At 40.6% G+C, this 16,387-nt stretch overlaps 1 protein-coding gene across 1 annotated transcript in view; it reads left to right on the forward strand.

The window, feature by feature from the left end:
- Positions 1–16,147, forward strand: part of grna.1 (granulin a, tandem duplicate 1) — a 35,048-nt gene extending 18,901 nt beyond the window's left edge. The window contains exons 4-6 of the mRNA XM_072575271.1: positions 453–695; positions 3,480–3,737; positions 15,628–16,147. Of these exons, the coding sequence (XP_072431372.1) occupies positions 453–695; positions 3,480–3,737; positions 15,628–15,774 (648 nt within the window). The 3' untranslated portion in view covers positions 15,775–16,147. The remainder of the gene's footprint in view (positions 1–452; positions 696–3,479; positions 3,738–15,627) is intronic.
- Positions 16,148–16,387: the final 240 nt, after the last annotated feature.

The raw sequence follows: 16,387 nt of genomic DNA on the forward strand, positions 1-16,387 counted from the left end.
GCACAGCATTAAATTATTCTGTGTTAGCTGATTCATCAGAATATGATAACTATTTTGTTTTAGGTCACAGCTGACTGTGTAAAGCTCTGACTATCTCTTTGGATGACACTGCTGCGACAACACCACTAAATCCTCCTGTGCTCCACAAGGAGGCCCTTCTTGCTACTGTCAATTCTGATGGAAACCCATGTGGATTTAATGACTTACAAGTCACAGAATTGGGTTGGGTTGCAGTGGTGGTAGTGGAGTAATTTGGCAGCACAAAAGTATCATAGCAACACAATCAACTCAGTTATAAATTAGGCCACTAGCCCTTTCAATAGTTGCATGGCAATATCACAGGATAATTTAAGTGTTTGAAATACACTTTTAAGCACTAATTCATGTTTTAAATATATCATACTGAATAGAATTTACAAAATGTTAACTGTTATTTCTTGGTTTATATTTAGACGGTCTGTTGTTACAGTGGGACAAGGTGCTGCCCACGAGATGATACCAATCCATCATCCTCAGCACTGAAATATCATAGTTTTTCAGTGGAAAACCAGGCACTTGAAATGGAAAGTGCTTTGAGCAGTGGTGTAAACAGTGACAACTCGAAAGTCTATTGTGACTATACACATTACTGTCTGGATGGATATACCTGTTGTAAAACGCCAAGCGGAGGTTGGAGTTGCTGCCCACGACCTCAGGTAGGGGTTCCAAACTGTATCACTGAAATATAAATGCTGCCCTTTTTAAAATTCAAATTACTTCCACAATATGGAGATACTACCTTGCATGCATGTGAGCACTCACAACAGGACATGTACACATATTTGTAAAATATTAAAATACTTTAAATGCTTTCTTGCTACTTAACAAATTGTAGATAGAGTTTAGTTAAAGTTTCACAAATTACTTGCTGAGAGCATTTAAATAATGTGAGGAATTTTATGGAGTTAGCCAGTGATCAAGTTGAAGATTTCCGTTAATACACACCCCCACATCCCTTTTCAGCATTATATTTTCTACCTGGTTCCACAGTGTTCCAGATTACAAGACTGCAAGGCAGAATTTTGTGATAAGCTTGATGAATGTTAATTGATTATTTTGTCTCTTTGGCTGACGTATAATGTTAAAATCAAGATGGAGCTGTTGAACAAAAACAAAGAGTGCAGATGCTAGAATTTGGAAATAAAAGCAAAAAATGCAGCAAGTACTCACCCAACCTCAGATGACAGCTGAGGGGAGAGAAAAGAATTAACCACTGAAATCTTATAGGCTCTAGCTATAGCTAGAAATGAAGCAGAATTGCACTATGTCCAGCAAGGTTGATTGAATGGCAGGAGCAATGTATTGCATCTTTTAACTAAGTTCCAGCTGTCAAGTAAGATTCCTGCAGGAAATGATGAGTTGCCTGGTAAAGATGATTATTACATTTTGGGATCTTATTACCAGCGCATCTTGCCTCATTAATATACAGTTTCCTGTCCTGCCAACTGCATCGAACAAACTAGATACAGAAAGTTCTTGCCTTAGAAGTCAGAGGGGTACTTGGCACAAAAACAATTATTTGGTTGTTGTACGCCAGGCATCTTAACTCAATGTCATTACTGCAGGAGATCCTCAGGCTAAAGTCCTATTCCCAAATGCTTCCAGCTGCTTCATAAATGACCATGCCTACATCATAAGGCCAGAAGTGGGAATGTTCATTGACAATTACATGATGTTCAGCATCATTCATGACCTTTCAGATATTGAAGTATGTGGAGCATGCACTGAATAATATTCAGGCTTGGGCTGATGTGTGTAGTGAATTTGACTCACTATTTAAGTATAAGGCAATGACCATATGTGACAAGACAGAATATGAGCATGGTCCCTCAATATTCAATGGCATTACCATTGCTGAATCCAACCTCCCCACACCCCCTCCCACCTCCCACCATGAACACACATAATTAACATAATGAGCATTACCATTGACTAGAAACTCAACAAGCACAGCCAGGTAAATATAGTAGCCAAAAGGGCAGTCAGAGGTAAGGTAACCATGTGTGTAACTCCCTTCCTGACTTCTGAATGTCCACCTTCTGCAAGGCATATCAGAATATGATGAAATATTGTCCATTTGCCTAAATGGTGCAGCTCCAAAAACATTCAAGAAGCTCAATACCTACCTGGAGATAGCAGCTTGCTTGCTTGGCCCTTCATTCATCACTTCAACATTCACTCCCCCAACATGGGCACACTTGCAGCAGTGTATATCTACAATATGCATTGCTATGCTTAACAAGGCTCCTTTAACCCTTCTAAAAGCTCCTCCCATGAAGTCATCAAGCTGGAAGGACAAGGACAGCAGATGTATGGCTACATCACCACCTACAAGCTCCCCTCCAAGCCATACACCATCCTGAATTGCTATTTCTATTGCCATTTCTTCACTCTCATTAGGTCAAAGTTCTAGAAGTCCTTACTTAACAGCACTGGAAGGACTATAGAGACTTGAGAAGGCAGCTCACCACCACTACTTCCAAGGCAATTTAGTCTGGAATGTAATGGCTTATCCAGTGATGCTTGTATCCCATTTAGTGAATAGAAAATCAATTGAGACTGTCCATTGTTCCACTGTAACAATGTGCTGTCTGCATGACTACACAGATGGTTTTCATTTTTCATTCATGCCACTGAAATATTCCAAAATACCAGTTTAAAGGAAGAGGTTTGAACTGAGGACAGCTCTGAGTACCAGCATTTGGATTGTCTAGAGATGGTGTACAATACTGTCAAAATGGATTTATCTGCTGTAGGTCATGCAGTGAGAAGGGGCTGTTATCCACCTCCAGGGATAGGTTATTACAATCTGTAAAACTGAAATGCAAATGATGTTTTTACATTTGTTTTATTATGTTATGCATAACTGCACGGTGGAAGGGAATTAACTTCCCATTACATTTCCGTCATAAGGGGATTTTGCAATTTTCTTGCTTCAAAAGCAGAAGACTGGAGATAGTGGAAAATATAAAACTACTGATTTACCTGTTATTTGCAAAGATTTATTCTGATACAGAATGGTGATCTCATCCAGGCCATTAGTATGAGTCACTTCAAGCTACATTTAGTCTGAATGGATTTCCTTGCAGTTCATTAAATATAGCTTCATAGTCTGCAAAAGGAATGGAGAATAGAGATAATGCAGTAGCTTGCTATAATTATTTAATGCATGGCCCGACTACCTACAATACTTGTAGAAGCTCATATGATCAGTGGTTTCAAACAGAAATTGGATGAACACTTGAAAGAAATAAACTTGCAGGGCTACAGGATAAAGTTGTGAAATTGTAATGTTACAGAGAATCAGCATGGGTTAAGTGACTTTCTTTTGTTTCCTTACTTCCCCTTTCCATAATGTTTTTCCAAAGAGTAATCAAATGAAAATGTAAATTACATGCTTTAATGCTAAAATAGTTACTTTGGTCTTTATTGTCAATTAGGCTGTTTGTTGTAAAGATGGTGTCCACTGCTGTCCTCATGGCACCAGATATGACCTTCAGAGGTCAAAGTGTATAAAGGATAGCGCCAGTATACCATGGCTCATGAAGGAACCTGCAATGATTCGGTCAGAAGCTCTGCAGAACAGCCTCAGTGGTGATGGCTCGGTCGTCTATTGTGATGACACACATGTTTGTAAAGCTGGAAGTACATGCTGTAGGTTGAGTCACGGAGAATGGGGATGCTGTCCATATCATAATGTAAGTCACACTTGATGCATGGACTGTGAATTTGTTAAAACAATACTTGTTTATCTCAGACATTTGAATTTGAGGAATCATTCTGTGTCCACAAGATAAAAAGCAGTTTAGAAGAATACTGCTATTGCTATGCAAGAAGTGTACAAAATTCTGATTTATTATGAGTCAATTTATTATATTTATATAATTATTACAAATACTTCATACTAAGAGTCTAAGATGAATTCCAATTTGTTCTTATGAAAATGTTTTCAATGATTTGGAAATGTTGCAGACCAATTTTCCCACTTGTCACATATGTAAAACAGTTTTATTAAATAAAAACAAAAAAGATGTGGATAAAAATATTTCAGAGATCTGAAATATATATATTAAAAAAAGGTACTCAAGAAGCTCTCATCTCAACTTCCGAGCAGAAATTCTGAAGAAGAAACATATTGGACTTGAAACATTATGTGGAATCTTATAGGCGTGTGAGTAATGTGGTCTATGTATGGCAGAATTGGGCAATAAATGCGGCAAGGCCCACTTCAACAATGAGATCATCTCATTACATTTTTTACGTACTTCACAAGTGGCATGGCAAGATACTTGCTAAGCAGTGACAAAATACCATTTGATTAGATTCCCTACAGTGTGGGAACAGGCCCTTCAGCCCAACAAGTCCACACCAACCCTCCGAAGAGAAACCCACACTCCTATACTTACCCCTGACTATACACCTAACACTACGGACAATTTAGCATGGCCAATTTAATGGTTATTATTACTTCTTAAATTCCTTAATGCCATAACTTAGAATCCATGGAGGTTTTATTGGGCAATAGCAGACCATTTGACCCATAACATCTGCACCAGCTCTTCAAATACGTGTCATTACCTAATACCAATCTTGTGCTTTTTCCCCATACACTTGCACATTGATTTTTTTCCAAATAATTGTCTATTGCCCTCTTCAATGCCTCACTTGAACCAGCCTCCACCATTGACATTGAATTCCATATCCTAATTACTTGCCAAGTGAAAAGGTTTTTTTGGCATATCACCTTTGCCTCTTTTGTAAATCACTAACTATGTGCCCTGTCTTTTTTGATCTTTATACAAGTGGGAATAGTTTCTCCCTATCTGTTCTATCCAGTCCAATCACAATTTTGAAAACCCCAACAAGGTCTCCTCTTAGACTTAATGTAGGAGCAAGTTAATGTATATGCTGGAAGCTGTACTGAAAAAGACTTCTTCATTTGAGGGTGAAAAGTCCCAACTTTTTCAATGTATCCTCTTATCTGAAGCTCTTCGTTTCAAAGCCATGATTGTAAATTGCTTCTGCATTTTCTCCAATGCATTCACATTCTTCCTAGAATTATAACGTATATGAGGTGGCAAATGTACAACTATATAATACTCACTTCATTAGTATTCAGGTTCTCATCTTAAACTTGCCAAACATGCTAGATGTTGGGAAACCCAACAAAAATCAGAATGTGTACCTGTGACATTCAGCACACTATTTGCTCTGAATGGCTTCAAAGTTGGAAACCAGGCACTAACATCTCAGGACATGCTCCATGGGTGCCAGTTACATCTGCACCCAATATATGACATCTTCTACAAGCCCTTCCAAAGTACATCTCTGATTTACTTACAGGATGCTTCTGCACTTAGAGTCAGAGAGGTCTATAGCATGGAAACAGACTCTTTGGTCCAACTTGCCCATGCTGACCAGATATCCTAAGTTAATGTAGTCCCACCTGCCAACATTTATCCAATACTCTTCCAAACCCTTCCTATTCATATACCCATCCAAATGCTTTTTTAAAAGTTGTAATTGTACCAGCCTCCACCATTTCCTCTGGCAGCTCATTCCATGTACCCACCACCCTCTGTGAAAAGGATGCCCCTTAGGTCCCTTTTAAATCTTTCTCATCTAACCTTAAACCAATGCCCTCTAATTTAGGACTTCCCCCATCCTAGGGAAAAGACATTGACTATTCACCCTTAATAACCTCTATAAGGTCACCGCTCAGCCTCTGATGCTCTGGGAAAACCCCAGTCTATTCAACCTCTCCCTATATCTCAAACCCTCCAACCCTGGCAACATCCTTGTAACTCTTTTCTGAACCCTTTCAAATTGAACAACATCTAGCAAGGAGACCAGGATTGAATGCAGTATTCCAAAAATGACCCAACCAATGCTCTATATAGCTGCTACATGACCTCCCAATTCCTATACTCAATGCACTGATGTTCGTATGTCACTCCTACTTGTCAGCGCCCACTTTATGCAATATTCTTTTATGCATAATCTTGTCAAATGCCTTCTGGAAATCCAGGTACAGTACATTTACAGCTTCACCTTTATCCACAGTACATGATATTTCTTCAAAGAATGCTAATAAATTGATTAAACATGATTTCCCTTTCACAAAACCATGCTGACTCTTCCCAATATCTCAACTTTTTCCAAGCGCTATTGCAAGTTGTAATCTTTATGATCAATTAAAACATCTTCTTCATGACATATATCATCTTAGCTGTTTCTTGCCTCCTGTCCTTTTTTTAATAAAGAAGTTATATTTGCTGCTTTCCAGTCTCACCTTTCCAGAACTGAACAAATTGAATTTTGGAAAATTGAAACACTAATGCACCTCCTATTTTTTAGCCAAACCCTTAAAGATGCAGTTCACCTGGACTCAAAGACTTATCAACCTACAGCTCGTCAGCTTGGTCAGCATCACTTTCCTACTGATTATAAACTTTTCCAAGTTAACCTCTTCCTTCAACCTTCTAATTTATAAGAATCTTAATCTTTGTAATCTCTTTAGTCAAGACTGACAAAAAGTCTTTATTTATAACAGACACTATTTCTTTATTACCTACTATTAACTCCCCATGGTCACCTGCTTGAGGATCAACAGTATTGAACTTGCTCTTTTCTAGAAACTTGTAAAATTACTTGTTGCTTTAACCCCATTTCTAGCTAGCTTCCTCTCATGCTCAAGATTCGTTCTTCCAATTAACCTTTTAATCATTCTCTGCCTTTCTTTGTATTCTGACCAATCATCTGACCTGCCACTGACATTTGCCCAGTTATACACTTTTTCCTTAGGTTTGATGCTTTTATTTGTTTTCCGCATTTAGAACTTTTTTTGACATAGGAATGTAATTAATCTGATGACACTGAAAGATCTTTTCAAAATGTCTGCAAGTGTTTCTTTGTTGATATAGCTCCAAGCCTAATATTCCCATTCACTGCAAAATGGGCAGAATCAACGTGTATTTCTGGAAGAATAGTCCTGTTTCGCAAAACTGTTAGAGCTTTTACAGGCTATAACCAGCAGCTAGATAAGAACTACTAGTGGATGCTGCATTTGTGGATTTTCAAAAAGCTTTCACAAGTAATTATATAAGAGGTTATTGTATAAAATGAAGGCCCTTTCGCCTAATATATTAGAATGGATGAGGATTGATTAATGGACAGAAAAAAAGGGTAGGAACAGATTAGTCATTTTCAGAATGAGAAAGTGAAACTATCAAATTCCACTAGGATCAGTGCTCAAGCCTTAACTGTTTAAAATCAATATCAATCACCGATGCAGAAACTGAGAGGTTTGCTGACAATATAAAGTCATATGGGAAAGTAAATGGTGAGAATACACAGACTACAAAGTGAGAGACAAAGGTTAAATGGTTGGGCAATGTCGTAGAAATAATTTGAAGTGTGAAAATCCACTTTAATAGGTAAAATCTTTAAAAGCAGTACGATTTTTAAATGACGAAAGACTTGGAACATTTTTGATTAGCGATATTTCCTAGGGAGCTATGTGGCCACAGAGTAACCCAGTCATGCCTGCACAGGTCACCCATAAGTCAACCCTTTTAACTTACATCTGCCTCACTACACAAAAAAAAGGCCCACATGCGTAAACAATTTGCACATGCACAAAAATAAAGTTAGGGGGTAGGTTAGATGTGAGTGTCCTTGTCCACAAAGTGCTGAAAGTAAACACCGAAGTATAACAAACAAGAAGGAAACAAATTGTATGTTAGCTTAAAGAAGTCTTGCTAAAATTATACAGGTTGTTGTTGATACTATATATGGAGTACTGTCTACGGTGTTGAATTTTTATCTAAAAGGGTATAATTGTCTCAGAAGGAATACAATGTAGGTTCCTGGGATGGCTAGACTAGATCCATTTTCTCGAGTTTAGACAATGCATGGTGGCAATCTCACTGAGGTATATAAAATCCATAAGGGTCACAACAAGGTAATTGCCTGGATGTTGGAAAACTTAGAACTGTAGGTCACAGATTCAGAATAGAGGATCAGCTGGGAGAAGGGGGATTTCTTCAAAGATTTGCAAACCGTTTGAATTATTTCATATTTCAAAGCAAATCAGGTAATGTGGGTTAAGCAGAGTTGAGATAAAACCTCAGCTATGATTTCAATGAATGGCAGAGATGGCTCCGAGAGCCAAATAGCCACTGTTCCTCCTAATTCATATGATCTTATGAGGTAAAAAATTCTAGAATATTAAGTATATCTTAATTTTACATGTTATTAAATCTAAATAATAGATGGTACCTATTTGCCTGTTAGTGATACTATATGTGGAATATTCTGTAGAATGTTGAACTCCTTATCCAAAGTTGGCTCCAGAACATTTAAACCCAGCTCATTTGTCTAAAAACATTTGTCTCTTGTGCACATATCATTGAACTATTTTTTTCTATTCACACATTACCTGAATAATAATGCTATGTATGTATCACTCTGTAAGTGATGAAGAATGACATCAGTCCTAGCCTCTGTAAAAACTTTTTTTAAGCCATTATTCTACAGATACCATTATGATTTTTTTTTTCTCCTGTCCCCTTTATGGAACATTTGTAGTAAATTTTAGATTGCTGCTCACCTGTCTGCACGTGGATAGGTGAAGTATTAGCAATTGCACAGGTTTTAGAATTCCCAATAAATGAGTCTTTCAATACCAGTGTAAGTTTGCAGCAACTATCATTGTAATGCTGCAGCAAGGACACTTTGTACTCAGGGACACTTGCCCAGCTCATAGACTGGACCAGGTTGCTTCACTTGTTTGTTACAGTGCTCACTTATCCTCAGCATACCTGGATGTTAACAGCATTCCTGCATTGTGTTGTCTTGCCTTGGCATTTTGCACTTTAACCCTCATCCAGTGATACCAGGCCATATTACTGCTGTCTTGCCTTTCTGTTTAGTGTACACTCAAAGCCTAGAAGCTTGTCATAGGGTTATCAGTCAATACAATCCCTCAAAGTCTCAGCACAGTAAGTCAAGGCTTGCCTCTGATACGAGTTCAGGTCTTGCTCTGGGCAGTCAGAAAGGGTGAGGAGCTGAATGACGGGCATTACACCACCTGACGACTCTTTCTACACTATTGTGGGCTGTTCTCCTGGAATGAGAACGAGGAGTTCTTACAGGAGTTGAAAGTAGATGACACAGCTACTTTTGATGAAGGCGGAGAAGTGTCCTGAGCAAGTGAGTAGGCAGCTCCTGGATAGTGTTGCTGGGGGTTGTGTTGGGTGAGAGTGAGCAGAAAATATGTTGCAGGCATTTTGAGAGTAGTAGTGAAACTTGATAAGAAATGGGTACAGTAGAAGAGTGTGTGTGTGTGTGTGGGGCATCAGAGAGAAAGTGTTGGCACTTAGCTTGACGGAGAGGAGAAGGACATTGACTACTGTCGTGGAAATTAAATTGACTTGACTCAACTATTAGCAAGAGCAAAGAAAGGAGCTTTATTGTTACCTCTGCAGAAGTGACTCCAGTACACAAATGCTAGATGTCTTCATGTAAAGGAGTGCCTTAACATGGTACAGACACTTGCTTTATTCTGTTTCTTATCACGCCCTCAAGGGTGAATCCCCTAGTCTTAGACATAACAGTCCTTTAGCTTTCGCAAAGTCGAATTGAATGTTTACAGAATTCAAACAGAGATAAGCTGACTACAGGCCTTCATCAAAGTATTGTTTAACTTATACAGCATTAAGTTAAAGAAAAGCATTCTCTTTCAAATTTCACAGTAAATGGTTAATTTACCATTACATTTTCCCCCTTTTTGTCATTTTATGATAACAAAGACAACTACAGCAACAATTAAAAAAAATACAGAGCCAGAATAGTTATACATCAGAAAATGTTTAGGAAACACCAGGCCTTTCCTCAGACACCACCAACCCAAAACACAGCTTTATGGTGGTATTGTCACGGTGTGTGATGGGCTTTCCGGTGGAGGTCAAGCAGCCCCTGTGTTTCCACAAGGTTTCAAAATCATGTACAACCCCAAATGCGTACCTGCTATCGGTGTAATTATTCACTGTCTTTCCCTCAGCCAATTTAGAGGCCTCAGTCAAGGCAATCAGCTCTGCTTCTTGCGCTGACAGATGAGAAGGGAGTGATCCCATTTTGACTATCTCGTTGGGTATGCTGTAGTCACTACAGCATACCCAACACAATTCTGGCCTGTCTCCTTGCTCCTGAATGCTCACCCATCCACAAAAAACTCTATATCCGGATTCTGAAGTGGTGAATCCTGCAAATCTGGTCTAGGGCTGCAAATTTCATTAGTTACAGTGACACAATCGTGTGGGTCTCCATCTCCTTCTGTGGGGAGAAGGCTAGCAGGGTTAAGGATGTTACATCGCTTTATTGTAATGTTAGGCATTTCCAATAACACAGTATTATATCTGAGCCAATGTTCTGCTGACATGTGTGCGGTTCAGCAGTAAGGATGCTTCATGTGGGACCAGAAGGGTTAATTCACCATAGCCGACTATATCCCTGGATGCTACAACAGCCTTTTCAGCTGTGGCCACAGTTTGCAGGCATTTAGGCAATCCCACCACTAAGGGGTCTAATTTAACTGAATAAGATGCCACCGGCCTCAATCTGCACAAATGTCATCCAGCCATGCTTCTCATCTACTGTTTGTACAAAAGGCTTGTTTGGGTTTGGAATTCCCAATGTAGGTGTAGTTTGGAGCACCCTTTTTAATTCAACAAAGGCACTCTCAGCCTCTGGGGTCCACTGCAACAGACTCTGGTTCTGCAAACCTTTGCCATGGGCTATGTCACTTAGGGGCGCCTCAAGGGTTGCGTAATGTGGGATAAACATTCTAAAGTAGGAGCACATGTCCAAAAAGGATAGAAATTGTTTCTTCGTGTGAGGCTTTGGAATTTGCTGGATTGCTTGAACTCTGTCCTGACCAACGGCCTTCTCTTGTTCAGATGTTAAGTGACCTAAGAACTTCACCTGTTGTTGCACAAATTGTAGCTTTGCAAAACTGACTTTGTGCCCCTCACGCTAGATGGCAGAGCAACGCAAGGGTATCCTTCTCACATTGTTCCTTTGTTGGTGCCACTATCAAGCAATCATCTACTTACTGCAAAAGTGCTGACCCCTGGGTTAGAACAAGAGTCTCCAGACTCCAGACTCGTGCGCAGAGCCTCATTATATATGGTGGGGGACTCACAGTAACCTTGACAAAGTCGCGTGAAGGTATATGATTTTCATTTAAATGAAAAAGCGAACCAGAATTGACTATCTGGGTGTACCGGTACACTAAAGAAGGCATTTGCTAAATCCACATCAGAGAACCATTTACTGTCCGGTGGAATTTGGGCCAATATAGTAAAGGGATTGAGAACATTTGGGGTGCGCGGAACAACAGCGTTATTGACTGCCTGCAGGTCTTGAACAAACCTCCATTCCTCCAGTTCACCGGGAATGTTTGCCTTTTTGACTGGAAAAATGGGGTTTCTCACCATTGAGTTTTCACAGGGGATTATCACTCCAGCCTTTAGGAGGGATTCAAAGACTGGAGTAATTCCTTCTATAGCTTCGGGTTTTAATGAGTATTGTGCTCTGCAAAGTCGATACTCAGACTTTGGGGTTATCCTTGTGGGTTCACAGCCCAGTATGAGCCCCACATCATGTTTGCCCTTTGCCCACAACTCAGTAGGGACCATTTTTAATCTTGGGTCCAAGTCTTCTATCTTAGGGAAACGCCAGGCTATCCCCCTAGGCTTCTCAGGGCTAGCAGGGGTTATCTGGACTGTCCTAGCTACCTGACTTAGCCTATTTAGTTTCTTTTTATATGTTCGCATATCTGTATTGAACCAGATACCCACATTGTCCCTGAAGACCCAACCTTTCGTTCTTTGTGCCTTTAGCACCCATGATCCCAAATCCTGCCACCTGCCACCAGACCTCTTCGCCAGTGACACGTGAGGAGCGGACCCTTCCACATCAAAAAGATAGGGTCTGCTTGCTGTTACTGATACCTTAGATAAGTTCACACTGACTGCATATCTGTGATCATTCCAATAAAATTCGCACAATAACAACTGATCTGGTTTAACCAACCTCCTGAACCAATCCTTCTCATATGGTTTGTCAGGGCCATCACGGTGTGTGCTGTGCAGTGCAGCTTATCTCCAGCAAGAAAATCGGTGTTAGTAGGATTAACATGGTTGCTTGCTTCCAGGGTGAGTGAATAACTCACTGAACTTATCACTCTCTGATTTAATTGCCACTCAGAGACATACATCAGGGGTCATGGGTCATATTTTACAGCCTGCACTAATAAATCTTTCCTTTCAATTACCTGCAAGCCCATCGGAGTATTGAGCAAGTCCAGCCCCAGTCTCCCTATGAGATCCCAACCCATCAGATTTAAAGGACAAAATTCCGATAACAAGAAGGAGAATTGGAATGTTTCCCCGTTGGTAGTTTCGCACAATAGGGGTGCGAAAAATCTCTCCCCTGCCAAGACTCCTGATGCACCCATTGTGTTCAGGAACCTTTTACTCATCTTTATTTGTGTCGATTGTGTAAACTGGCTTAATTTAAGGACTGAGCAAGTTACCCCTGTATATACCAAAAAGGTAACTGATGTACCTTTCACATATAACACAGAGGTGAGCATTGACTTATACGCATCATTGTGATATTGGACATACTGTCCACACTTTGCAATCTCAGCGCTCAACATAGAGGTGTGACATGTCTCAGTGCCCGTAAGGTTAGTAGAAGAGATTAGCATAATCGATGCCAAGCATAAAGGAAAGAGGCTTACCTGTACCTTGTGGGCTGCCCACCTCCACCTCAGCCTTCCCCTGTCAGTCACCCTGCTGTCGCTCAGCCTCCAGGGCCGATTGGGACTGTCTGTGCGGGCACTGCCTCACCCAGTGGTCCATTACTCCGCAAACAAAGCACCCGCCAGATCTACCTCTGCCAGCACCTCTTCCTCGACCTCTTTTTCTGCAGCACCTTCCTCCAATGGCTGGGTGACCATCTTTTTTGGCTATTTCATCCTTCATTCCATTGATGAAGCTGTTCCTCAGGTGTGCTTCATACGGCGTGATTTCTGCCGCCGTTATGTCTTCAGGTGTTCTCAGTCCACTATGGGCATTATGGACTTCAGTGAGGCACATAAGATACTGGGACACTGTCTCATCTTCTTGTTGTTTACACATTGCTATTTTAGTCATGTCCATTCGCACTGGGAATGCCTCCCTACAGGCGGTTGCCAGCGCTGCAACAAAAGCCTTAACGTCTCCATTCTCTTCTGCTTGCGGGTTGGCTACTCTGGCATGGACATTTACGACTGGCCAGTTATACATCTCTTGGCCTTCTTGCTTCGATCCGTTGCGGGTACGAGATGCTACCGGTGATTCAGCAGACCCTGAGGCGGGGCCGCTGACTTGGAACCTTCGCCAGGCGGATCTCGTGGGGGGGGGGGGCTGCAGGTCTCGGAGGGTAGTCATCAAGGTCAGGATCTGAAACAGACTTAAGACACTGTACAGCTTTGTTAGGTTGTTTTCCCACACATGTCTGCATGTGCACTGGTGTTTGTATGCATATTTGATCTATCTTTTACTTAAAATTTCCTTTCCCTGATATCAGCCTCAGCCTTGCACATGTTATAAGCATTCCAATTCACAGCTTCTATTTTTCTCTTCCTTTTCTCCTTTTCTCTCTTCCTACCTCAACCTCAACATTTCCAGCTGCCTTTTACTAAAACTTCCTCCCTTCGGAAAACTACATTCCTTGATCCACAATTCTAACTGCTTCACAGACTCTGGGCCGTAATTATTTAGCATGTACTGTATTTTTGTTTGACCATTCCAAGTCCTGTGTGGACTCTTCTTTTGTTCGCTCTTGCCAGAGCCCATTTTTAGTGTAACTGGAAAAGTGTTCAGCTCTCTCTCTGTCTTTCTCTCGCTCTCATGGTACCATTATCTTTACCCTTTGACTTGCTTTTACCTCCGGAGGTCCCCTCTTGCATTGGGCCCGTCCACCTCAATGCCTTGGTTTTCGTAAACCAAGAAACCACGTACCCGGTACGTCTTAGGCGAGTCCACCTCAGCCAGTGGTGGTTCCAAGTCTAAAATCACCCCTAAACTTGCTGTCTCCTAAACACTCTTGAGACGGCAAGCCCTTTCCCTTGGGTTTTTAACTCTAATACCATGCGAGAGTTCACTGAACCCTTTTCCTGCTGTAATCTTCTCTTAGAATGAGTCTCTATGCAGGATTACTTAAGCCATGACTCTTACCCCAAGCTTATTTGATTTGAAGCCCCGGCCCTAGGGCGATCCACAGATTCCCATTCCTCTCACGCAAAAAGGGGCAATTCAGCGCTTGAGATGAAGTGAAAGACCTTTAAGGCGCTGGCGCCTGTGCCTCCTGGGAATCTTCAGAATCTCGTCCAGTCACAGGGTCCCGGGACAAGCTCCAAAGTTTACTGTCGTGAAAATTAAATCGATTTGACTCAACTATTAGCAAGAGCAAAGAAAGGAGCTTTATTGTTTCCTCTGCAGAAGTGACTCCAGTACACAAATGCTAGATGTCTTCATGTAAAGGAGTGCCTTAACATGGTACAGACACTTGCTTTATTCTGTTTCTTATCACGCTCTCAAGGGTGAATCCCCTGGTCTTAGACAAAACAGTCCTTTAGCTTTCGCTGAGTTTGACTATCGCAAGGTCGAGTTGAATGTTTACAGAATTCAAACAGAGATAAGCTGACTACAGGCCTTCATCAAAGTATTGTTTAACTTATACAGCATTAAGTTAAAGAAAAGCATTCTCTTTCAAATTTCGTAGTAAATGGATAATTAATTTCATAGCAAAAGGATAATTTTCCATTACAACTACCTTCCTGCAGTTAACACATTTATCAAGACAGCTGAGATTGCACTGACCTGGGTCAACCTTGGACCAGGCTGACACGATCTCTATTGCAGGCCCTGAGGGAAACGGACGTTCTGCAATGGCACCACCCCTGTCCAACAGCACCTTAGAGACCCCACCTGCAAAGCAGGGCACCCATTTTCCCCTCTGTCTACCACGTTCAGGGCAAATGTAAAGTACTACGCCGGGCTCTTTGTGCTTGTCCCAGTATGCAAAGGTTTTTTAAAGATGGCATGAGCACAAGGGATGCTGGTGAATTTCACGATATCTGCTAAGTGGCCAGTTGTTACGGAAATGGGGAGGCAGGTTGCTAGGACGGGGCAGAAATCAGAGTTGAGAGATGCCATGGATAGGCAATTAAGGAGGTGGGTTCAGAAGATAGGATGAGAGAACTCAAAAGGACTCACGGCAACAAAGCCTCCCAAAAAGTTGATGCAATTCGGACTTAGCCAAAATGAATTCGGTCAATTAACTGTTTTTTCTTCACACTTGCTGCTAGACCTGCTAAATTTCTCCATCGCTTTGTTTCTATTCCCAAAACTACAAGTGTATTGACTGTAAATGTAACACCTCCCATTGCAGAATCAGTAAATTTATATGTTTTCTTGAATGTTTTTGCTCAAATGTAATTTTGTCCCATTGCTGTTTGCTGCATTTCCTTTTCAGGCTCACTGCTGCTGGGATGAAAAACACTGCTGTCCGAAATATCACATCTGTGATATAAAGCATCAACGCTGCTGGAAGATCTTTCCTTCATACAACTGGATGCAGCTCTCCTCAAGCAAAACATCTGAAGATTCTGAAAATCTTTAAAGCTGCCCTGCATCTATCATAGTACTGAGGTTAAGATTACAAAAACGGCATACTTTTATTCTGCATTGCAGCTATAGGTAGAAATAGCATTGACATCTTAGTTTCTATTTGGTGGATACTTTCAATAATCACATAACAGAAAATCATTCTTTACTTGTCTGCTTTTGAAAGAATTACCAGATTTGTCCATTTGGCAGAATTTTTATAAGAGAATATTGTCAAATATTATTGTTTTTGTTGTCCAGTAAATCTTTGTTGAGTTTTAGCACATACATGTATCTTAATTAGTTGCTCCTAAATAAGTATCAAGAATATGGCAAGGAGATTTAATTATGTTGATTGTAAAAATAAAAAAAAACATCATTTTTGGTGATTTCATTGTTCCAGTTCTATTCTGACTCATTCACAGTGTACATAAATTATTGCATTATTAAGTCACCAATGTGAGATTAAAACCATTCAAAGAGATGACATAGGATCAGGGTAACAGCACAGAAACCTCTACCACCATCTCCACAAATGTTTTTCTTCATGGGTCCATTTAAAGTCATGTTTTCTCACTATCTTTTTTAACGTCCCAGCATTTTAAATCAACTATTAAAGAAACATGGAC

This window comes from Chiloscyllium punctatum, chromosome 8, assembly GCF_047496795.1.
Source record: "Chiloscyllium punctatum isolate Juve2018m chromosome 8, sChiPun1.3, whole genome shotgun sequence".
In the NCBI taxonomy this organism is placed as follows: domain Eukaryota; kingdom Metazoa; phylum Chordata; class Chondrichthyes; order Orectolobiformes; family Hemiscylliidae; genus Chiloscyllium; species Chiloscyllium punctatum.